Source organism: Strongylocentrotus purpuratus, unplaced genomic scaffold (assembly GCF_000002235.5).
Source record: "Strongylocentrotus purpuratus isolate Spur 01 unplaced genomic scaffold, Spur_5.0 spur5_scaffold_21, whole genome shotgun sequence".
Taxonomy (NCBI): Eukaryota; Metazoa; Echinodermata; class Echinoidea; order Camarodonta; family Strongylocentrotidae; genus Strongylocentrotus; species Strongylocentrotus purpuratus.
This window is the reverse complement of record NW_022145607.1, coordinates 29,324,366-29,350,784: the sequence shown is the minus strand read 5'-3', so window position 1 is coordinate 29,350,784 and position 26,419 is coordinate 29,324,366. Positions and strand designations below refer to the sequence as shown.

The 26,419-nt window shown below is 38.6% G+C and overlaps 1 protein-coding gene across 2 annotated transcripts; it reads left to right on the top strand.

The window, feature by feature from the left end:
- The first annotated feature begins 1,145 nt into the window (after positions 1 to 1,145).
- On the top strand, positions 1,146 to 26,122 carry LOC587311 (aminopeptidase Ey). 2 transcript variants are annotated; one of them, XM_030994438.1, is made up of 19 exons: positions 1,147 to 1,820; positions 5,326 to 5,874; positions 6,869 to 7,157; positions 10,128 to 10,248; positions 11,464 to 11,618; positions 12,242 to 12,355; positions 13,353 to 13,487; positions 14,901 to 14,966; positions 15,474 to 15,539; positions 16,345 to 16,526; positions 17,038 to 17,129; positions 17,523 to 17,656; positions 17,988 to 18,191; positions 19,037 to 19,113; positions 19,600 to 19,710; positions 21,046 to 21,213; positions 22,075 to 22,209; positions 22,473 to 22,554; positions 23,451 to 26,122. In XM_030994438.1, exons 1-19 carry the CDS (start codon positions 1,645 to 1,647, stop codon positions 23,598 to 23,600), a joined length of 3,006 nt encoding a protein of 1,001 aa, XP_030850298.1. In that variant the 5' UTR covers positions 1,147 to 1,644; the 3' UTR covers positions 23,601 to 26,122. The 2 variants fall into 2 exon arrangements, with proteins under 2 accessions (XP_030850299.1, XP_030850298.1); XM_030994439.1 differs by lacking the exon at positions 17,988 to 18,191 and having other exon boundaries at positions 1,146 to 1,820.
- The last annotated feature ends 297 nt before the right edge of the window (positions 26,123 to 26,419 follow it).

Here is a 26,419-nt window from a genome sequence, read left to right as displayed (position 1 = left end):
GTGTTACATAGTAATTCACTTTTTAACATTTTTAACATTTTTCAAGTTCATATCATTTAATAAAACTGATTATTTGAGAAACATTGTTAGTGTCAATATTGTTAGTGGTACGTAGTCCTAAGGTAAAAGTATAAACCAAATGTTTTGCTTTACTTTACTTTGTAATCCTGTTCTAGTTGTTCTAATTTTGTTGGTCCACTTTGCCCCGGGTTCCTATTTCATGGGAATTTGACGACATGCCTATATGAATAATTTTATTCAATCAAAAATAAGAGGCTTAAAATATGTCACTGGATTCCAGCGATTTCTATATGATTCCGCTGTTGGCGCTGTTTAGAGAGAGAGAATTTGAATGCCTTAACGGTGATAACAACAACGATGCTGCACATAATGCTGGGAAAAGTATTATATCGCTAAAATCACAAAGATACATGAAAGAAAGAAAAATACCGAATGCAAAATGATTCTCTCTTCAAAATGCTCGAGGACGCAAGACTTAATCTTCATTACGTCATATTTAAAAAGTGTGATTTATATCTCATAGTTCTTTAAATTTATGATGCTTTCAGTAAATTTCATGGGAATTTGACGGCATGCCTATACAGTAATTTTATTCCATAAAAAATAGGAGGCCTGAAACAATACACTGGATTCCAGCGATTTCTATGATTCTGCTGTTGGCGCTGTTCAGAGAGAGAGAGAGAGAGAGAGATTTAAATGCCTTCTATTAGGCTGGCTCGGACCCCTGATGTACTGAAGCGCCGTCACTATTATTCACAAAGTTTAGCATGGATAAGCCCTGTCTTCCTTTTAGAAGGCGGTATACCCTCATAAACGAGCAAAACGAGGTCATGGCTTTCTAAATTAATCAATTAAATGAAATAATAAATCCAAAATAATTAGGATACCTGAATCCATACACCATGCATGTTTATTGACTTATTTTTAGATCGAGTCTTACATAGGCATTATTCATAATTTACGTTTTCATAAATGGATTCAATGTCGAAGAAATAACAAATCTGTGTATCAGCAACGTAATTGTGCGCACAGCGGGCGGATTTACCGTCAACTGAATAAAATGTTTGACTGTATTAAAACAGACGATGCGCAGACAATGAATACGGCGATCATCTACGTCACTGTGACGTTCGATCTCGTCGACGACACACACACAAACACACACCGTGCACAGAGCAAGGGAAAGACAAACACACACACAAAACGTGGGAATCCAGACGAGAGAGACGGAAAGAGAGGAATAAGAAAGGAAACACAAGGTCGTGAAAATTGTCTTGCTTTGCGAGGCGAATCTCATTACGAATGCGAAAGCGGACAAAATCCGCGATTTTCCGTATCCGATTCCCAGCGGTATACGGCGGTCTGTTCGCTGTCATTACGCCGTGGCGGTATGATGGAAGTAGGAGAATCTATCGGAGTCAAAGGATGTGCGCCCATGCAGTGAGTGCACTATCTGCCTTTCACTCGATCAATACGAGGAGGACCTTGGTCAATTTAATCCTATTGTATTCATCAATCGCTGGATGTAACGGCATATAAACAGCGCACGTCACGCACATCCCACCCCCTACACAGCGACTTCCACCGTCATATCCACCTGCGCAGAGCGGCCGTCTGTAAACAATGCTGAAATTTGACTTCCTAGAAAACGACAGGCTTCCAGACGAACAGTACCGACCAGCGAAGCGGTACGTATCGAAGACCAGGGCGATCGTTGTGTTTTTCCTGTTCATCTTCTCGATCATTGTCGTGGGATTGCTGTGCGGGCTCCTGGCGAAAAGGAAGCCATGTCATTCGAGGTAAAGTTTAATTGATAATCATTAATAGAATTTCGGAAAGCTTTTAATTTTTTGGTAAAAAATATGCAGGCCTTAAAAAAAATAAACATATTTCGATCATAGTTATTTATTATTACTTTGACATGTTTTGAATATGAGCAGTATTATATAGATATCTTTTATTGTAATAATCATGGTGATGACATTTATATGTTTTTCGACATTGTAGAGACTTTTTCAAAATGAGGTGCACAAAGCATAATTACTAAGAACAAAATAGTAATAGAATATTATAAAGGAAAGAAGGCCCCAAATTCCTTTATGCAGGAGTTTATTTATGAATGTATCTGCAATCAATATGAGGCCTATTATGTGCGAACCGCAGTGTGAAACCTGAAAGGCGAGTCGAATTGGAAAGAAACGAGAGAGAAAGAGAAATAGAATTAAGAAAGAAAAGGAGAACAGGAAGAAGGAAAGAGAGAGAGAGAGAGAGGGTGATTTGGGATGAGGGGGGGGGGGGGGAGACTGATAAAAGAGATGGTAGAACATGAAAGACAGAGAAAGAGGGAGAGAATGAAAGAAAAGGCCATAACAATTAGACAGAACATACAGAAATGAAAACGGGAGAGAACGAAAGAGAAATAGAGAGAGAGAGAGAGAGAAAGAGAGATATAATATGAAATGGAGATGGCAATTACAAAGAGAAAGTGGTCGTAGTTTGCGTACGTCAAAGTTATAACCAGTACAGGGGTGATGTTACAAATATCTGCCACAAATTTTAATCTTAGTGAACACAAAATCAACATAATTTCATGACAGCATGATGATATCTATTCCCTTGCCGAGTTCTCTAGTGCTGATGATAAAAATAGTTTTTTTTTACATTAATATGATATCGCGGACATAATGCTTCCCAAGGGATACATACGGTGCAGTCCACAAACCATACCTGGCTATAAATTCAAGGGATTTTCATTCCTTTCCGGTACCCATTTATAACTATTCCAGGAGTTTAAGGCGGGACTGCACTACTTGTAGCTTTTTGCGCCCGCTATATAGCCAACAATGCCTAAGCGGTACCCGTTTATCCCCCATGGTCCCCCGTTTCTTTTGTTACTGAGAGCTGATTAGATGAGATAACCACCTGCCAGTGACCACGCAGGGAGGTTTAATCCCTCCTTGGCCAATCTGGTAAGCAACCACTTCCTTTCCAAAATGAATGATTAATAGTAATAACCTAAAAATATGTATGATTCTTTTATTTCTTGAAGAAATCGTGTCGCATATTCCCCATTCTCCAACCAGTAATTAATCGTCAGTTCACGCCACTATATACTAACGTGACATTGCAGATTGGAGAAAGTAAACACGCAAAATATTGATATCTATAATCGTACACCAAGTGCTTTCTATCAATGATCATAATAGTTGTAATCATCGTACCTTCTTGATGTAAACATGCTATTGAGGCACTTTATTACCTCAAATTGCCTTACAGGTTGCCATTAAAATTGGCAAAATAACATGGCACGAGCCTGAGGGAGAAGAGCGGTCGCATAAAATCGATTTACATTGCAACATTGACGTTTTTCCCAGTTGGATGCATTTACGCTATCGACTCTGATCTTGAAGAGTGGTTTTTCCCCCTCTGTGGGGCCTGAAAAGAAAATAGGCACTTTTAGATTTGCACGTCGACATAGTGGACTGCTACATGTGACGTCCTTTTAAGACACTGCCATTGCCTTGTGCCTTAAAAGGACGTCACACGTAGCAGTCCACTATGTCGACGTGCAAATCTAAAAGTCCCTAATGGCAAGTGACGACTGTGTTTTACAATGAGATTTAGGCATAGGTCCCCGCGGAGGCACCCCGACGTTTACTTCGACGGCAATTATTATGGCTCTAGGTTTATTATTTTCATCAAAGATATAGGATTATGATTATGGTATAGATTCAGGTATCGGAAAACCTGAACTAAATTAGTTCAGGTTTTAAATGAAATCCTGTTGCCCCCTCTATTCATTTAAAGTCAAAGTACAACAGAAATATGTAATTATCAGAATATGCTATTTTCAGGTGAGGTTTCTGTGTCAACCTCTTAATATTTTTCATAACAGTTTTTCATCCCTGTATATATTTCTTTCAGTACAACCATCATTATCCCTCTCAACATCATCTTCATTATGTTATATATTATGCTGTCATTCATTAATTCCTTCCATTCTGCTTAATCAATCTGTTGTTCATCCTCGAGATTGCCAAATATTCCGCTTTTTGAACTATCCCGGATGGATTATCTGGATAATTTGCGCCTTCATCAGCCCGAAGTTGCAATAAGCGGGATATTTTGTCGAGATAATCATCCCAAAATATCTTGGGCTAGTTTGCAAGATATCCCGATATTTGTCCGGTGCGTTTTCACCAGCCCGAAGACTCGCACTATGCGTGAACGCTGAGCAAAATATCTCGAGCTAATTTCTCCAGCTCGAGTTTCAAGTTTCGAGGTCAAGTCTCGAGCTGATGAAGAAGCGATTTGTAACTTCGGGATTATTTCCCAAATCAGAAATAGCGGGATATTTGGCAATCTCGAGCTGAGTGACGCTCGTGGTCTCTTGGGACGTAACCCACTTCGTATCAGTGTCACCCTGTTGCCTCTAAACACAGCTACACATGAACTTCATGTATTTGCCTAAGCCTGTAGCGAGGTCAAAGGTCAATTGAACTCAGCGGCAGACAAATTCTCCAGATCTTATCTTACATGTCAGTCTGATGTTCCAATTAGACGTTGACATAAAATGTTATTTTCAGAATCATGCATGGTCCATTGCAGTTAACTCAATTTCTTGGACGATTACTTGATGCGGGAAACACTGAACAAATTGGAGTCCATATTCTAAAGAGAGACCATTTGTTTTGGTTACACCAATGCATGTTTTGAAAACAAGCCTATATTGCTACTGATCTTCCTCAAATATAACGACCAATCTTTTTAGGTTTTCTTTTCATTCTTGATTTGTTTTTCTTGGTTAATTTGCTGTTCGAAGCACTTGCATGTGATATACATTTTGTGGTATAAATCCCAAAACGTTAGTTGTTAAAGGTATAAGAGCAGTTTCGGAAACGCCCCTCTCAAAAAGTGAAATGGAAGCTCTTATTACCAATCATGTGAAAGGATATGTTTTGACTAATACGTGATCAGACAAATTTTTACCGAGAAACCGCCTACTAATTGATATATTGGTAAATTATTATATCTATGTGGACCTGATAGATATCGCGCACGTGTCGCGTAGTCCCATATACATCTTTCTGTGTACAGTGCTTGTAACTTTACCAAGACTGGGCCAAATTTCTTATCATTTTGATGATTCCAGAACCTTGAAGTACACCCCAATACTTAAATATGCTAGATGATCGACCTTTTGTGATCGATTCCACAACGTTTCTTTCACAATGCAATCGCATGACCATAACTGGTCTTTATCTTTAACCTTAAACATTAATTTAATCCTGTTTGTATACATAGGACCTCAGAAGTAACGAACGCACCACACATAATCAACACCGGTCACCATTCTACTCCGAAACCAACCACCAAGAAGCATGAAAGTACCACTCATATCTCGACAACCGGTAGGCCTCCACCTACGTCCACCAGCCCGGCACCTTTGGCGTCATGGGACAAACCCCGCCTCCCCGGGGACCTCATACCAACTCACTACGACCTCGACAACCGAATCGACATCGATGACCAGCAGTGGTTTAATGGGACGATACGGGTGACGATGACGTGCACGAGGACGACGAACCTCATCCTGCTGCACGTGAAGAAGTTGGATATGATCGCGGGTACCGCCTCGCTTGAAGCGGTGACGGGGCAAGGTGTCGTGGTTCCGGGGTTCTTGAAGGAGCCTTGGACGCACGCAGAGAATCAGTACCTCGTGGCGGAGCTGGATGGATGGTTGGTTGCAGGAGAGGTGTACCGGTTTACTATTGGATTCGGGGCCGAGCTTGTAGATCAAGGGCTCCTGGGACTCTACAGGAGCTCGTACAAAACGGCCGCGGGAGAAACCAGGTAAACAAGTATTATAGCTTACTACAATTTACTAATAATAATTTACTAACGTTATTAATTTCATAATCCCAACGCCACAGGCCATCGTCGATCCAACAGAGCAAAAATACCAAGAGAGGACCAGTAACTATACGCCCTCTCACATTGCCTGGCGAAAATCATCCAACGCTGATGGAAAACTCCATTGTAAATCTTCATCCGAGAGCAGATAGGGAAATACCAAATAATTAGGCGCATCCTAAATTATCTTGATCTTGAAATCTTGTGCGAGACAAACGTCTCTAATATGGATTACACCCAATCGAGAAATACCCCGTCTTGTTAAAGCTGATTTTGATATCATTCTCAATTTATCATATTAAATTTGGTAAAAATGGCAACGAAATAATGGAGATACCGATGATCCAAAACTTTTTGGATGATTAATTGGAGGTGGATTTGCGATCGATTTGGGATCAATTTACAATATGGGCCCTGGTAAAGATCTGCTTGATGATAGTTTAGCTGCGGTGGGTATAATATAGAAAAAATTGAAATAAATAATAAATCATAGAACCGTCAGAAGAAGAAATGAAATGGTGAAGAACCTCTCTTTGGAGGGATCGTAATTGACGACGAATTCTTGGTGTCACCAGGAAGCTATGGTGGAGTGTACAGATGGTGGTTATAGTGGGAGAGCTAGTGGTTATGTAACAGAGCTGATTCAAATTTTCTTTCGTCAAATTTTCAAGCTGTACGACTAACCTTAGATTAGTCACCAAATGTTGAGGGTGCATTAGTGTTGTGCTCGGTGAATATTGTGCCATGATGTCGACAAACTTGGCAACATTTTGTTGTCCGGGTTCCTGCTCTTGAAAATGATCGTGGAGAAAACTACAGTCTGGAATCGGAGACCAAGTCAATGAATATGTTTTGTACCACTTTCTTAATCATGAATGATTAATGGTCAATAATCACCTTGAAATCTTTTTTTTTGTATATCGCCCATTGTTAGATACCTAGCCGCTACCTTTTTTGCGCCCACCAACGCCCGCATGGCTTTTCCTTGCTTTGACGAGCCAGCCATGAAAGCCACATACAACATCACCCTCGTCCACCAGCCCGGCTACGTTGCCATTAGCAACATGCCGCTGATGCGGACGGAGAATGTGACGATCGAAGAAGGTGAAAGGTCATGGGTCAGGTCGACTTTCGAGAGAACGAAACCGATGCCGAGCTACACAGTCTGCTATGTCGTCTGCGACTTCAAGAAAGAAACAGTGATTACGTCTGGTAACATAGAGGTAAGCGTTCTTGTTTACGTTGATATTTTACTATGCGACGTTTTAGTTTGCTCTTTAATCTTCCTACGAAACAATTACATTTCCAGCAAACGAAGGCTCCTATTATATATTAGTTTTATAAAAAACAAATCGAAACAGATAACAGCTGTCTGTTACATTATTATCTAATGGCTTTACAGCATAGTGAGAGAAAGATTTTGGAGGTTGTTTCACTGCCATATCCGAGAAGGGGGGGGGGGGGGCAATGGGTCATGTGCCCCGGCAAATCTAAAGTTGGCTTACATTAAGTACATCTTAAGTGGAAAAATACCTCCCCCCCTCATCAGCAAGTTAAGGCATGCAAAGGCACTTGAAAATAGTAAATTTTGTTGCTGTTGTTATTTATCACAGAATTGGAACTTGACCTATCCCCGAACTCGGCCATTATATTCTTTTAAAATATGTAAAATTTGCAATATTTTGTTTGTTATATATTTGTAAAAATGCAAAAGAAAATCAAACAGAAATAAATAAATCAAATCAAATCAAATGTATCTACCACACGACTGGCTTATAATGTACTCCATCAATTATGCTCTTAATTTCTCCATGAGTAAAGAACATACAAATTCACATACTGATTATATTTTCTCTCCATTCCTCTTTGAATTCATGTACTTGTACTTGCTTATCGCTTTTGCTTTCTTCAATATAGGAATGGTCGCATGTTTATACAAATTCCGATCCTGTCAATACCAATTCGTTTCTCATTTGCGCTCATAGCCCGCGTACGTGGCACCGTACGACGTAGCTATAGAGGGCACATGGGCCTTTTACCCCCCTCTTGAATGGCTAAAGTGCAGAAAAAAACCCAGAAAAGGGTGAGAAATAAAAGGGAGAGGTGGGGCGGGGGAAAACTAGGAGGGGGGGGGGGGGGAGAAGATGACAGAACCCCTTTCCACTACCTCCATACAATCGTTGGCCTTGTTATCTCATAACAAGGTCATTCTAAGACCATTGCCTTCCCCAATAACGGATGAGAGTAACCCCCCCGTCAACAATTCTATCGACGCTACGCCACTCCTCCCACCACCTACCCCCCTCCCCCCAAAAAAATCCTGTGGCTTATTACTCTTTGCAACTCAAGATCCTTCCCCTGGGATCTTCGTGTGTGCAGTATAGGAGAAAAACAAGATGGACGCCTTTGGCTGTGACCCCTTACGATATCATGACAGAGCGAATGAAGTTCTGTCCTAAGACTCCATCAAAACATTCCAGAATCGTGCCTAAAGTGATGGCAAACTGTTTAGAAGTTTTTCTGACTGGTTGATGTTACTTCCATTGTGTGCAAAGTTGAAACTATTTTCAGTAATATTTAGAATTTGAGAGTGCTATTTTTTTTTTACTACAACATTAAACATTGTGTTAATTGTTTTAAATAGCTGTTATTTTATGATATGAACAAATAAAGTCCCTCGAAAAAGAATAAATATAATTTTTTAAAACTATTGTGATATCCTTTCACATAGGAGTTAATTAGAATTAGAAAACCCACAAAGTTGATCTGGAAGTCAACCTTTCCTTTAATTCTTCTGTTGTCCCCCAAAATACTTAGTCAGGAGGGCATCATAGGTAATTTGAAACAAATTAAGACGACGACCCTTCACCCCGTCCTCGATGATCTAGTTATCTCGCGATCTACTCACCCAGTAAAACCGATACGCCCCCTACCAACCCCAAACACCACCACCACCCCAACCACCACCACCGATATAACAAAATCAGTGTTCTCTCAACGACTGTTCCAGTTCGTTGCGACAAGCGTGTACTAGCAAATAACTATACACCCTAAACATGATCGCTAAGGCTTTCTAGAAACCAATCAAAGGGGAATGTCACTATCTCATCGTACGTGTTGCCTTCACAAATCATGTTCGGATTATAGTATAATCAAACCTGTCTACAGCGACCGCCCAAGAGTAACACAAAAAGTGTTTTTTAAAGGCAAGTGGTCTTTATGTACAGGTTCCTTTAGTACATGTTTCAATGAGAAACCATTTTCAAGGGAAACCAAAAATGTGGTCTTGGTAGACAGGTGGTCACTAACGCCGGGTTGACTGTAGTAATATAGGTCGTTGCCATCTTTGCACAATAAAGGCTATGCTAAATTACCCAATGTTTGATTTTTTTGAATGTCTAGCGATCATTGTTCTAACATAATGTATTCATCTTTATCATAGGTGATAATTATGTTTGATTTTGAAATACCTTTAATAGAAACTGCGATGATTTGGTCAAACATCACAAAGTCGATATTTAGGGTTAAAAGTTTGCTATTATCCCTAAATTGTCTAGGGGATCAACTCGAGAGAAAAAAAAAGTTGTCAGCATTTGTTGAGAGCATCTGCTTACAAGATATTGTGCACCTAAAGTTCAAACCACAGATGGTTTAAAATCTGTCTACCTGTAACCTCTCTCCGATCTTTGACTGTTTGAACTTTCCGACAGACGAAAATAATTGTGCTCTTAATTCGAAGGGAAAATGTCCGAAGCAATTTCGTATTAGTGACCCGGACAGATTTGGATAGACCGAAGGTCGAAAATGAACAAGCCGACGTGAATTGCAAAATACCGCTACTTAGAGTAAGGGAAAGGAAATGAAAGAGAGATGGAGGAGGTAGTGGTGGAGGAGGAGGAGGGGAAGGAGGGGAAGGAGGGGAAGGAGGGGAAGAAGAAGGAGGAGGAGGAGGAGAGAGAGAGAGAGAGAGAGAGAGGGAGGCGGAGACAGAGACAGGGGATGGAAAGGGAGAAAAAAGAGGAAGGTAGGTCGAATAATTCAGTACAGATTCTACAACTTGTATGCTATTCGCAAAGAATACGTTAACATTGTTTGAGCTCTTTGCATTTATTTTCATCTGCATTAAACTTTTAGCCATGAATGTCATGAAGCACTACATGAATTATAATTCTTATTTTCTATCCTCTTTCCAGTTTAGTATCTGGGCAAGAGAAGAGGCGATGTCTTCCGTGCAATATGCTCTGCAGAAAGGAGCCGCCATGTTGGATTACTTCGATTTCTACTTCAGTACCAAGTTTCCGCTCCCCAAAATGGGTAAGACGGGTCACCTTGGAAAATAGAGATAGGAATAGCCTGTTTAGACCATTTATTGTTTATTTAATTCATTTGTTTTTTCAGTTTTATTTTATTCGGGATGCGTCTTCAGTTTGAAATAACCCTGCTGTTCTGGAGAGCCCTAGATAAAAACAAAACATATACCAAAACAGGAAATCATAATGTAGAACTTACAGCAGATTGAAAAATATTCACAACCCATAATAAAGCACATATATTTGTGTTTCTGAATTATGAACCTTAGGGAAAAGCACCAAGTTACCCTCATTAAATCGTTTCTTCGGTCAATTCTAGTAATTTCAGGTATTATTATATCGGTCTCATTTGTATGGCTGAAGTCTGAGAAACTCAGCATGAAAACCTCAGTTCAAGTTAAAATATATAAAAGCTAAACAGGCTACATCGACCTAAAAGTAAAAGTCATGTTGAATGTAATCTTGGTATTTAAGTCTTTAGATTGACACTTAGTCCTGTGAATTTCCTATTTTACACCTCTTTTTTTTGCAGGTGATCAATAAAATATTATATCTTTAAAATCGGACTTTGATATGAATGATATTCTGAATAAATTCAGTTGAAATATAAGAGTTCTTGAAACCAAATGACAGGGGTTGAGGAAGGGGCAGCAAAAGTGGTTCGCGTATTATTATTTACGTTCACATGACGTTGGTGGCCGTTATTTTCTCCTGTCATCACTGTTTGCATATTCTTGTTAAAATTATTGTAGCGGACACATACGAATTTATAATGTTTTCCAAAAAATTATTGTTGTTGCTATTTTATACTTTTTTTGTATTGTTTTTGAGAATCAACAAGATATCTCAGTTGCAGATCCACTATTCTCTGCCCAATAAAAAGGGGGATGGGGAGGGGCAGGGGTAGGTTGTGGCAAAATTGAAAAGGGAGAGAAAAAAACGCTACAGAGGGAAACATTTAAAAGAAATTATGTTTGTAGGTGCATTTTATACTCTCTGAAATAATTTTAAAAAGGAAAAAAAAGAAGAGAGAAAGATAGGTTTGCACATTTTTCCAGGTGCCCTTTGGTGTCTAATATTGCTGATTGAGACACTGAAAAATCAAGGCCAAGTTGTTGTTACTTCATATATATGGTATGCCAGATTTGGATTGGTGGGGGGGGGGCGACGTGCCCCATATACCCATTGGAACTACCACTGTCTACTTTGTCTTCTTCAGATACGGTTGCCATACCCGATTTTGGTGTAGGTGCAATGGAGAACTGGGGTTTGATGACGTTCAAAGAGTCCTATCTCCTCTACACTCCTGGACAGTCGTCAGAATCCAACCTCCAGGATATTAACAACGTTTTGGCCCACGAGCTTGCCCATCAGGTCGGTCATGCCCCCTCCCCCCTTCCCCCACTTGAGTGGCGGTGTCTCAGGCGAGAATTTCCGGTCGCGTAAATAGACCGGTTATAACATATTCAAATTTGTGGATGTTTCTTTTCAGGGTACGTAGTGATGGGTAATCCATTTACATGTAGTTAATTAATTACAATACCCGGAATCTAGTCTGCATACATTACGTGTTGCTATGCCGGGAAAGCCTTGGGAAAGCTTTTAGGATATCAAGAAGAACCTTTGTTTAAAAAGTATGCATAGAATTTGAAATGTTAGTAAACCAGTCAATTCTCTAGATTAAAAAGTAGATAAACAAAACAACACCGTATATACGTGCAGTATTTTTAAAAGAGTAATTGTTTTTACCCAAAAACAACAACAACATGTTAACAGGAATATTTTGTTATCACCGCTTACTTCTTTATTGAGACTTGACACGGGGGATGCGGTAAACAAACACATAATGACTGCTACTTTTTCTTGTCTAGGTTAAAACTATAGTTCCTCGGTGATCTCGAGACTGCGCTGTACAGTTTCGAGATCACCTTGGGCAATAGTTTTAACCGTGCCCTTCAAAGCAGTCAATAGTTGTATACTTTCTTGTTTTCTTGCAGTGGTTTGGTAATCTAGTTTCATTCGAGTGGTGGAACGATCTGTGGTTAAAAGAAGGTTTTGCCACCTACGCCTCTATCATCGGCACCAACATAACAGAACCCGACTGGGGTATGGTAAGTTAGGACATACACTCTTGCCAAGGGGTGGTATTCTGAAAACGATTTTATCTTTTATGTAAGTAAAATCACTGAAATGATGTTAATTTTCATAAGTAGTTACATTGGTTGATTCCGCGCAAATTTAGTTTTTGATGACAAATAGCATCGTTTTTACTAATGAAGGTACCATCGTTTTTTAGAATATGGCCCTATAAAGTTGGAATAGGTTTAATTTTATCTAACCTCTTTTCATGATTGTGACACTAAATATGGTTTATGTTTGATAGATAAAATTCATACTTTTAAAAAATTTAAAATTGTATCGATCAACTTCTTTGACACTTTATAAATTAAGGATAGCTCAGCATCTTTGAAAGATTCGACACAGTAATGTTCAGAGGCTGTATTCTGAAAACGATGCTAAGCGGGATGCTACCCTTTATCTTGGGGAATATGATGTTAACTGTCATAACAAACTCAAACTAATGGTGCTCGGGCAGGAGTCCCTTCAACTTTACGCGAACGCAGACAGCTTTGCGCAGATATTAACCAATGACTTGTCCTAATTTAGATTCGTTATGACACTTAACATCGTTTTACTGACATAAAAGCATTTTCAGGATACGGGGCTCAGTTGTCATATTTAATAATTATATATCATTAAAATGTAATTTGAAGTCAAAATAAATACGCAACTTCAAATCAACTTCGGGATTTCAGTTTTCTTTGCTTTCTTCCTAGCAAGAATAAACATTATGTATAGCAAAAAAATGGCTAAATCTTTTGTCTGAACATTAAAATTATTTATATTTTCCACTTTTCTACAATAGGTGATGATGATGATGATAATAATAATGGTGGAAAATTAATTTTGTTTCCTCAGGGAAGCCTCGAGCTGAGAACACTGCGATTACGAGGGTTAAAACAGGCTGAAATAAAACAGGCTGAAATAAATACGATTCAATTTAGTCACAATTCTTATCAATAAATCACTACTATCACTTCCCGGCAGAGAGACCAGTTTGCTGCGACGAATTTGTTCGACGCTCTTCAAGCGGACGCCGCTCCGACTTCCCGCCCAATCATCGTTGATGTCTTCACTGCAGACGACATCAACCAACAGTATGATGCTATCGTCTACGATAAGGTGATCGACAGAGTCCCGGGTTCTAAATGTATTGCGTAAACTTTGCCTATTTCGTCTACTAGCCATTAGGTCTAATAATTATAAATAATAATAATATTAATTCTTATGGATAGTATACAAAATGGGCTTTTGACAAACTGAGAATTAGACCGACTGTAAATAAGACTAAATGGCTTTTAGCCTAAATGGTCATTAGACCAAAAGATAAGTCGACGAAGTGATAATAATACCATGTGGATAGTAGACGGGCTGGGTGTAGACCAAATGGCAATTCACCAATTTACCCAGTATTTTTGTGAAAAAATAGGCCTATACATTGTATAAATATGGAATTTACACAGGCAATATGAAAAGTAATTTTCTAGTGTTTGCTAAGATATCTGTATATGTTGTTTGATGTAAATATATAAATCATTAGCAGCGTATAGCTGGCAGTGTAAATTTAAGGGAAATGTGTGTGTGCGTGTGTGTGTGTGTGTGTGTGAAAGGGCAGGGGTGGTAGTTGCCTAACCACATATTCAACGAGGGAGGGCACATCAACAATTAAAAGCCTGCAATAATTAAACCATGATCGAGGGGGAACAGATTTGTGTGACTATCACCTCCAATTTAGAAGATCGTGTGCAAGCAAGAAGGGAAGACTCGGGAACTACGTACTGCTCTCTCTTTTTTGTTTTACAATATGTAGTGCCAATGCGATTGATTTCAACGAATTTCATGTTTTTCTAACAGCCTGTAAATCTCTGCAATCTATCGAGATGTCGATGTACAGCGGATGTAAATGACCTTTCGCCGTTTATTCAGTTGCGTCCAAAAGTACAAAAAGTATTGACACAAAAAACACATTCAGGTTGAGAAAGCAATTCCTTTAATGAAATTGCCTTGTAGCTTCGAGGTAGAGAACTGTTGTTTTGGTGGAAATGGGGGAGACCGAAATTTGATGTAGTGCAATTGGATTTTAGTGAGAGAATGAGAGAGAGGGAACGAGAGAGGGGGAAGGAACTATTAGGGCAAGAGCAAGAGAGAGAGAAAAAAGGGAGGTGGATTTGGATAGTATATAGGGAAAGGTGATGAAAGAGATAATGATAGAGAAAAAAGTACAGTTAGGACAAAATGAAAGATACAATGAAAAGAAGAAGTGAGAAAAATGATAGAAGAGGAGGAGGAAGAGGAATAATAATGTTACTACTACTACTACTACTTCTACTACTACTACTACTACTACTACTACTACTACTCCTCCTAATAATGATGATGATGATGATGATACTAATTACAATAATAACAACAAAATGATGATGATTATAAGGAAGAAGAGGTTATTGAAAATAAATTTGAAAACGTTTTCAGATTTCTCCTTCTCTCAAGAAAAATCTATAAATGCATATAAATCTTGTTCGTTTACACCAACAGGCAGCGTCAATCATAAGAATGATACACGATTTCTTGGGTGAAACAGAGTTTAGGAGAGGATTAGAGGTATGTGCAGTTTTCTTTTAGATTTCCGTTGGAATTTTCTTTTTTATTTAACAAAAAGTTCTCTGAATTATGGATATAATATTGCACGACGCTTTCCATGCGCATTAGATTGGGTTAATCGCATGGATCAATCGGAGACATGCCACCATCTCTGATTCTTGTTCGTAATTTCCCCCTTTCCGAATAACAGAATCATTTTACATCATGACAATTAAATAAATAAGATTCGGATGCTCGGCTACGTAAACCGGAGTTGTACTAGCTCCATCACTACCGATCACGTCACATTGAAAACAAGACGTATTCACAACATGTATTTGTAAAACGTAACCGTATTGTCATTTGACAAAAGAATGAATTTATCATAGCTGATGCAAACAGAATAAATGCATATTTAGTATTGATGATACAATCTGCAAAAAAAGAAGAATGTATTTTAAAGCTAAATTGATTCTGATATTTGTTTTTAATTTTAAAATGTGCTGTACAAAACTTTACTTCATGCAGATCTATGTGGAGAGATATCAATACAGCAATGCGGTGAACACGGACCTGTGGAATTGCTTTACCGATGTAAGTACCGTATGTACGTCTATACCTACCTCATGTATAATGCCCGTTGAACACAATGCGTCACTTCCATTGCGTCATTACCTGCGCTAATCGAATCTGTGAAGGTAATTGGCTCATGCGCCATTAATTTAATGCAATTTGTTTTACACTGCTCATTATGCTTTTTGTTGTTGACGATGCCAGCCTCGCATGGAGCGTCACTGACGCAGTCTTGCGTTAGGTAAATGACGCTTCGTGTGCAATAGATATTATAGACAAGTCTTTGACTGAATCATATTACTATTGACGCAATGTTAATTTGATCAAAATATTTCATAAACACCAATTTTTCATTGGGGTTTTTCTTTTATCTTGATAGCAAATAATATTTGATTACAAAAATATGACGCCTCTAAAGTTGACATCCACGATTGTTAATATATTATTGCGCAATGTTAATTTGATCGAAATATTTCATGAACACCAATTTTTATAGAATTTTTCTTTTATCCTGATAGCAAATAATATTTGATTAAAAAATGTGACGCGTCTAGAGTTGACATCCACGATTGTCAAATTTTGGAGTAAGACATCTTAGATAATTATGTTTACAAACCAACTTAACACATTTAAAGAAACAAGAACTGTTTACGAAAAAAAGACAAAATATTAAATAATAACACAAAAATAATGATTATAATAATGGCAACTTACCCAGCGTTAACAGTCATTCTCTTAGAAGACCATGTCATGGTTATGAGTCAACATTATAATTTCATTACTTGTCTTTTTTATTTATTTTATTAATATATCTTTTTCTTTTTAGGCCGTAAATGGTTCGGGCGTTGATGTCAAGCAAGTCATGGACACATGGACCTTACAAATGGGTTATCCCATCGTCCACGTGACTCGTGAATATTCATCAGCTAATCCGTCCTTCTCAGCCAATCAGAGTCGCTTCCTCATTGATCCGGAAGCAAACACTACAACTACTTATGATGACCTTGGGTATTTACAATAACGATGTCATTCATCAAGTGATTTACAGATTTTTGTTCAAAATGTTGTGTTCATTTTTTGTTGTTGCCCATGCATGTAATTACTTGTGGGGTGATAAATAATCTTAACATATTAAAGAGCAAAATTTTGGCTAAATTGGTTGGCCAGTTTCAAGTTTCGTTGTAAATGTGTATGTTACCCCCCCCCCCTATTGTCGGAACGACTATACTGATGATTGGACTCTATGATTGTAATTCATGTTTTTGAAACTCTGTGAATGTCGTTTTTGTACTTCACCTTTTTATAATTTTTGGGGGTATATTATTTTGTCGGCGAAATTGAAAATCTGAAACCCCTTTTTTCGTATATCCTTTTGCTTGTACGAAAAGATCCGGCTGACTTATTAGGCGAATTTAGTTCGCCATCTCACCCATACGCCCAATCAAAGTCTAGCGCCATATCTGAACAAGCCAGTAATATTGATCCTATTGTTGTTAACCCGCTCTGACATTATTTTCAGCTATCAATGGCATATACCCTTGAGGTATACTACAAAACAGGAGGCAAACTTCGAGAGTCCTCCCCTTCAATGGCTTACACCCAACTCGCCTGGTAAGATGGAATAATTTGGCGAATTTTTCATGTATGTAGACTTAACTATATGAAAATCATTAATTCAATGTTCTTTAACCAGAATAATGGTCATAACCATGTTCGTGATTGGGGTTGTGTTACCAGACGCTGAACAAAAGTAAAGATGTCACTTTATGTATGCATCAAATAATGGTATCTATCAAAAAAATTCTTCATTTTTAAAATAATGCAAGACAACTTACCTGTCCAGAGATACGAGAATTTGGGGAGAGGTACAATTGGTCGTACCCACTTTTTAAACCCAACTGGAACAACCCTAAATGGTGCTCCTTCTTCTTCTTCTTCTTCTCTCATAATTATCAATATTATTAAAGCTATCATTATTCATGGTTATATGATTCTTCTGTTCAGTTACTATACCTCTGGCGGGTTCTTTAGCAGACGAGTGGCTTCTGGTGAACATCAACGCTTATGGATACTATCGGGTCAACTACGATCAAAAAAATTGGCAGTTGCTGATTTCTCAACTCCTCACAGATCACCAGGTAACCATTGCTTACTTTTCCAGGTCACGGTTAAAACTATAGCTCCTCGGTGATTTCCAGACTGGACTATGGGACGATGCACTCGACTTCATATTACTTGTATAATATTGAATGCCGCGGAGCATGCAGTTTTTTAAATTTCAACCTAATTGGTCTCCGACATCGGCGAAATAAAACATCAATCGTGGAAATTCTGAAAAAGTCTGTTCTAATAATCATTTAAATTTGTTAAATTGAACTCCGCAGCATTCAATACTATATTGAACAATCGTGACATTTAATTATGGATAAATACCAAATTCGAATACAATCTCTCCTGATTAACATGCAGGCCATCCCCATCTCGAATCGTGTAGCTCTGATCGGGGACGCCCTGAACTTAGCGAGGGCGGGCGACCTGAGTTACACCACCGCACTCAACCTGACCCGCTACTTAGCCGAGGAGAGGCACTGCGTTCCTTGGTTGACCGCCACCAAGGCCCTGGGTTACATCAAACTCATGCTGTCCAGGGCGTCAGCCTATGGAGATTTTGAAGTTAGTGTCACTAAATTGATCCCTGCATGATACAGAACCGTACGATTAATACCACACAACGAACAGAACAAAGATAACTGTATAAAGTTTAAACACTTAATGACTTGTACAGAAACGATACGACGCGGCAAATCTGCAGCGGTTTTTTCCTTCCATGCTGACGTTAAGTGTAAAACGCGTCACATGCTTATAACACAGAGCTCAGTGAATCCGCGCATGACCTTTGTTGCGCGCAGATGATTCGTTTACACATAAAAATACAGCGGCGGGTTTCTTGCGGCAGTTTACCGCGTCATATTCTAACGATTGAGCCTTTATATGTTGACTATGTTAGCATCTTTTGTATAGACGATCTGCTTCGGAGACCTATTGCCCTGGGCTTAATTTATTTCGTGTAAGGTATACGGTTAAGGTTAGGCATGCAATTGCATATTGGGCTTTTCATTTATGTTTAAGGTAACGGTTAGGTAGAGGCCTCGTGCAATAAATAGTATAAGTAATATTCTTGTTCACACAAGGAAGTCTCATCGTCGCCAATAATGTTCTTTCTGACGGTCCTTCAATTACAGCCATTGCCAGGTACCCATTGACACCTGGGTGGAGAGTAGCAAATATGGAGTAATGTCCTGCCAAAGGACGATATATAGTGCCGCGATGGGATTCGAACCCTTAACCCTTGGTTTTGAGAGTCCTTCAAGTGAATGTACCACTATAACACGACACCTCCAAATGTTGAAGTTCTTAATCTGGACAATAAATTCTAGGACAATGACGCTAGGCAATGTAGCTTTTGTGATCAAGTTTCACACTCATTGTTCTCACTGTTTGTCCGTTACATTTTGCAGACGTACATGTCAAGGCTTGTGGAACCTTTTTACCTTGCAGTCGGATGGGATAACTCAAACAGTGGCCACCTTCAACAGTAAGAACTTTACCAGTTCATTTCCGAAAGCGCGAAACGAATTCTTTTTTCCTACATGGGTTAAACAGACCTACAACAGTCAGACCGCAGCGTGTGCGCTAATGAGGCTGTACGGCGAATTTTATTCAGATTCTCGTTCTTTGAAAAGTTTACAACGCTCTCGTAAAACACGAGACCAGCCTCTGGTAGCATCATGTTGTCAAATCTTTCCATAAATTAAAGACTGGCATATCCATGTCGTAGATGTATTTCCTGTATTCTAATATTTAGTGTCACTGTCAATGCATATTGGATAGAGAGATCTGCACTATTTTTGTCGTCTCGCCGCTTAAAGGAAATAAAATTATTAATGACTTCTACGTATATCCCGGATACAAGCATCTGGAGTAAACCACACCTTTTTTTATCCATGGTTAATTTTGTTTCGAGCAATGCACCTCACAGTTGAGAGTTAAGATGATATTTTTGTTGTTCATTTATTTACAGATTGGCCCGTGTTCTTGCCATACAGGAAGCATGTAACTATGGCAACGCAGACTGCATCTCCACGGCAACATCATTGTTTGCAGCCTGGATGAGGAATAGCTCCTATAATTCGTAAGTCGAACTTTAAAAAAAATCATGCTCAGTATTCCGAGCCTCCGAGGGCAACGGGGCAGACACTATTGCAAGAGTCGATCAATTCAAGTCATATCATTCTTAAAGGCATCGTTTAACAATGTTAAATCTGAGATGCATGGTCCTACTTCTTATCAGTGTCTTTTGATATGGTGCAATTTTGAAGCCCTAAACAAATTGCGCTTCAAAATGATCATGAAGTGCCTCAAAAAATATAAAGATCTTCGAGTGACCGGTTTTACCCCAACAGACTGTAGTGTTATCAAAATCGTTAGGAAAACGTTTTTTGTAAAATTTCGATTTCCAATCACAAATATCTTGATAATCAGACAGGTGATCGGCTTGTAAAAGTCATGGGATTCCTGACTGACCTAAAGGGTTATAATTACGATTGCAGCATGAGCTAGCTAAATCTGGGATTTTATTTAGAATCTGAGGCAAAGATACCCAATACCTTTAAAGAGATCCTCAGCATTTATAGAGCCGTATTTTTCCTAGAAACATTTGAAAGCACAGGCAGCAGCCTAGTTTGTGTCCACCCATTGAGAGGGCATTGGGAAGATCGGGGGGGGGGGGGGGGCTGCGGTCTTACTCTGAAATTAAATTTCAATTAACAAGGCTACTAATTAGAGGGTGCAGGAGATGCTCCAGGGCCCTATTTCATAAAACTTGTCACAATAAAAAATACTACATTTCTATGACAAATTTGCCAATCAAATGCGACGATTTCTGTAGCTTATAATAGTTATTGAAACTTGTTATTGATAACAAATTTTGTGAAACAGGGCCCATTTAACTTCTCATCTCCACCTACCCACTTTTTCTTTTCCTATGCACCCTTTACTCACCGGCTTTTAGAGTGTAACTGAGGAATAATCCAATGTATTTGAAATGAGGAAAAAACTTGGATTTACAAAGTTAAAGTCGCCATAGGTCCAGAACAAATATCGGATTACCCTAAACATACGACATGATTTACAAGTCGTTGCATTCATTTTGAAATACAACATACCATGTATACCGTAGACTTTGCTATACGGCATGTATATTTATACAAACTTAGACATTGGTCTTTAAATTTACCAATTAATTTATTCTGCTGTTACTTTTCAGTTTTTTTCCTTTTACTCTAATTTTTTTATATCCATTTCTTTTTGCAAGTATTTTGTATCAGGTGCTGATTATGTCAATTTTTTTGTCCTTTAACAAAAAAAAGTTTCTGTCTATTTTGTATACTCTTTTCATGTAATTTGAAATAAAGAAGAATTAAATTAAATTGGAAAACAAAATCTAACCTTTTCTTTGGTACTGCAGTATACCACCTGACCAAAAGAAGAGCGTCTACTGCACTGCTATCGCAGGGGGAGGAGATGCAGAATGGTCCTTTGCATTCGACCAGTATGAATCGACCCTCATCGCAAGCGAACGGGCTTTACTCCTGAAGTCTCTGGCATGCGCCAATCAACCCTGGATACTCAGCAAGTATGTTATACCCCTTTTTTCTTCTTTTTTTTCTTCGAAATGGTCGCTCAAAATGGCCGCTCTGTACATTTTCCCTGACAGTCGGGCTATCTTTCAAAATGGCCGCGCCGTGACATTAGCCATTTTGAAAGCGCTATTACTCCTTCACAAATCTAAAATTTCATTGCACACTTTAGTTTTTAGAGTGCCAATAACTTACTATAGTCAGCAAAATATAATAATTACCTAGAATATATTAAAGGTAAAGACCAGTTTGGGAAACGCCCCCCTCTCAAAAAATGAAATGGATGCTTTTATTACCAATCATGTGAAAGAATATGTTTTGAATAATACGTAATGATACAAATTTTGCCGAGAAACCGCCCACTAATTGATATATTTAGTAAATCATTATGTCTATTTGGACCTGATAGATATAACGCACGTGTCGCGCACGTGTGCGTAGTCCCATATACATATTTCTGTGTACAGTGCTAGTAATTTTACCAAGACTGGACCAAATTTCTTATCATTTTGATGATTCCAGAACCTTGCAGTACACACCAATACTTATATGCTAGATGATCAACCTTTTTTGATCGATTCGACAACGTTTCTTTCACAATGCAATCGCATGACCATAACTGGTCTTTATCTTTAAAAGTCGCCTCGTAAGTTATGTTTATACTACCTATTTTCATTTGCAGGCATTGTTCTTATTTTTGTTATACATAATAAAGAAATTGACTATAAAAAGGGATTAAGTTTATCATATTTTCTTGTAAATATCTAGAAATGACAAAACATAGGACAAGTTATCTTTACCCTATATATTGCAGATACCTTTAACTAATAAAGTCCTTTATTCTCGCTTTATTACAGATATCTAGAAATGACGATCGACGGAATAAAATCTCAGGATGCGGGGTCTGTTGTAGTGAGCGTGGCGAAAAATCCCGTCGGATACGATCTAGCGTGGCGGTTTTTCCAGACTAATTGGGAATTCTTCAGACAAACGTAACTATTATTATGCATTTAACCTATATACCTGTCATTTTTAATTTATTTGTTTAGAGGAAATACCCACGGGGTTTGGGCTTACGAGTCCGATATCCATCACAGTGACAATATATGTCTCACTCGCCTTGTACAAAGAGTTATCGGGTGGGCCGTTGTCACAACCCTAGGCAAATAATAACAAATTGTTATTGATAAATTATTTATTGTTATTGATTATAATTCGAAAATATATTTCCTGATTATTCTTTTCTTATTTCCAGCTATGGCAGTTCATTATTTCACTTTGCCAACCTAATCAAAAAAGTCACGGCGCATTTCAACACGGAGTCACAACTCAGAGAGGTAATTTTAACAAATACTTATTCCTCTTTCTAGTGGCGTACTACGGGTTCGGTCATTGGAGGGGATGGGGGAGGGGGCAATGGCATTATGAGGGGGGGGGGGACTGGAAGTAGTGGTGAAAATCTGCTTAAAGATAATATGTCCCTTTTACAGCCAACATCAAATTCTGTAGAACTTTGCAGGAATTATAAATATGTCATGTATGTCCTATCTGTGAAATTTAAACGTTAGCAGTGTCCTAATATTCAAATTATGCAAGGAAACCCGTTTACTTGCTAGACTTCACTGTCAGACACTATTGAGTGACTGACTTGCTTTTTTCTTATTTGGTAATAACATACATAAAATGAGCTGTAAAGGGTACATAAGCATTTGTCTACATCAATAACCCACTTCTTGTAATGGCCAATATTAAACTGATTGAATCTTTGCGCAGCATAAAACGTATGACCATTCGGTACAATGGTCTAAAAATGAGACTATTACTTACTGGCTCTATAGCTCTTAAGTCGATTCGACAACTAATAGTCGTTGTTTTCCGACTTAAAGAGATTTTCAAGCCCCCCCCCTTTTTTTTAGGGAAGTTCTAAATTAGTATTATCTTTTAAATGCCGTTGGAATTTAACCTTTTCATTATTTTGGCCTGCAAATGGGACGCAGTACCTTTAAGAACACAAGTGTAAACGTGCCCTCCCTCTTTTGAGGTGATGACACTTTGGTTTTGATCGTCAGAGAATTCGACGTAAAATGAACAAACGGCATCAAAACAATCCTGATTTTCCCCCCTTTTTTGCTGTTAGTTGTTTGCTTACTACTTGTCAAACATTGTTGTCCCCTCTTAACTGAAATCCTTGATCCGCCCTGATTAACTTAGCGAATCCTTTTTTCGTTTTCAGCTTCAGAACTTTATATCACTGCACCCTGATCAAGGGACGGGCGCCAGAGCTATGGTCCAGGCCGTAGAGCAGACCAGGGCTAACATCAGATGGGTCCAGAACCATCGGGATGAAGTGAAAGCCTGGCTCCAGCGGGTGAACCAAGATTGAGTCCTGGATCGCTGAGCCTCGTTCATACTTGACGTGGTAAACCAACTTAAAGCCCGATGCACACGAAGCGTTTTTTTTCCTACTGCCACGAATTAAACCAACTGATTATTCAGTTCAATAACATTCATGTCACAGTGAGCAGTGAACAATAAGCCTCTACAGATAATGCTGGCTGCATCTGCATGGAATCACCACATAAACGTTTCTTTGTGTATTCTGTTTACGCCAGTTTTCCGTCGAAAGTCGATTTACAGACCAATTCGCAGCCTTGCGCTAGGCCATTGCACCTTACTTTTTAAAAGTTGCGTCTGAGACTGGACCCGGACCTGTTCTGTGCATTTCTATGCCTGGTCGTCATCGAAAAGCCTCCTGTCAACCGGGTCTAAAACTTTGGTTGCAGCGAGATTTAAACCACGCTGCGTTTAAATGAAAGGCGGAGAAAGGCGGTGACGGAAAAAAGTATCGAATTGCTAAAGAACGACTGCTAAGCATACCCACCTATCTGTGTTATGCCTGTTGAGCTCCATGCGTCATTTTGATTGCGTCATTATTTGCGCTAGTAATTGAGCCCTTGAAGGCAATGGGAATACGCTGGTAATTCAACGCAGCATTTGCCTCGCTCATGTTACATTGACTCCGAGTACGGTGTCACTGACGCATCACAGACCGTGTCAATGGCTGACGCAGTGGTTGACATAGTGGTTGACGCAGCGGCTGACACAGTCCCATGTCAACGTCATAAAGCCTCGTGTGCACACGCAGCGGAATATTTTAACACACAGAAATGTGAGAAGCACTCCTATAGACGAGCTTTACATCATTTTATTTTACCGCAGCGGCTTTTTGAGACGGTTAACCGCGTCATCTCGGAACGAGGCTTATGAGACGCCAATAGATCGATGTCCAAGAAAGGATAGCAGAGAGCTGAAAGTCTTCCTCAAGTGCGAAGTGGTGGTGATATCTGCTGTTTATTTACAATCCGAACAAAATTCCAAAGATCTCCTCGTTAAAAACTTGCCATTATTTCCATCATGATGAAGTCGAGACACGTCGTTATTTGGTCTTGTAGTGTTTACCCGTCAAGACTGACGGTCAATAATCATTGATACAATAATCATTGAAATCAAAGTCGTTCCTGGCATATTTTATCGATAAAATACGAATGTCCTAAAACTCATTAAGTGGTGTCTCTCTTTATAGTCCGTTTTATCAGCTCCAAATAAATAGCACGGGCACAAAATTAAAATTTCTCTTAAATGATAATAATTTGCTTACACATGGAAGTCTCATCAGCATCAATTTTGTACTTTCCGAGGGCCCTGCAAATATTATTACCCCAGCTATCTTTGCCAGGTACCCATTTAAACATGGGTTGAGAATAATGATAATAATAATAATAGTTCGTTCTTTTATAGCGCATTTCAGGACCAAAGGCCCTCTCAAAACGCTTTACAATGTGTACGTTAACATAATTACTCGAAGAATTCATCAAAAAGGTGAGTTTTCAAACGCGGATTAATGTCTTTCCAAGGAATGCTCTTCAGCAATTTTGTTGCTCTTTGGTTTGAACCCGTAGCTTTATTAGGTATAGAGAAATTGCAGAAGTTTCAAAACATGACTTTGTTCAATCGACTTAAGAGAAAAGGTAAACCTGTTAGTGATAACGCCATGATGGACATCATTGGAAACTGATCTAGTATCTATACTATCATGTACAGCTAAATTTTACCAGTGTTAACAAGTAATCAAGTATTTGCAATATCATCATCATTGTTGTTGTTTTCCTGTCCGCCTTCGACTGACGTAGGCAAATGACTGTCACGTGATTTCCCTTGGTACAACGTAACAAAGAGACTTCCAACAGTATACTTTTGATTCAACATTCAATCTTTTGTGAAATAAAGACGCACTTGACCTGTCTAATCAAATATGTCACGTTATTTTATTTAGTCTTTAATGTTTTTCCCATTCATCAATCATTTTTTGATTTAATCAAATATGTCACGTTATTTAAAAGCCTTTTACATTTTCCCTATTCATCATCATTGAGTGTATTACCTGCTTTACTTTTTGATTGTATCTTTTCTTTGGTAGAAGGTTTTGCATTATCAATGTCATCCAATATAGAAAATTAAACTGTGAGAATATTTAAATGAAATTAGAGTATTAGAGTATATCATATAGATATAAAATATAAAATCTAGAGAAATAGACAAATAGCCAGAAGAAAAGGCAAATCAAGAGGTTAAACAAAATAATATGTACATTAGTGAGCAGGGCGTATATCAATTTTAGATCAGTTAATTTTAGAATTCTAATAAGACTTTTTTTTCTACTAATATGTGTAAATGTTATCATTGCTCCGTCCTTGTATCATATGAAATATATATCACTCTTTGAACATGTAGGTAGTCCTCTCTTTTTTTGAAGCAGCAAGATCAGATTGGAATTTTAAGAAGAGGCACGATATATAAACTAATGACAATTTCATGTGAATAATAAAATGATAAGATATATACGCATTTTTTTGTTTCGTTGTTTTGACTTTATATCAGGTGGATTGATTAATAAAAGTAGGCATGTGTGTATTAAAATGATCAGTTTCAGTGTGCGTATAAAGTGAGGGGATAGATGTATGGTCGTGTGACCACAATTCGCGCATGACCTTAATTCGCGCACAGTTTCATATCCCTCCAAAAAAAAACCTGGTAAGAATTCGAAAATCTGATGCCACCATCAGATCTCCCCCCTGCTTCTATAGAGGCATTCGGGGGAGGGGGGGGGGGGGCGGTATATGTAGGCCGTCTCTCACATCCCAG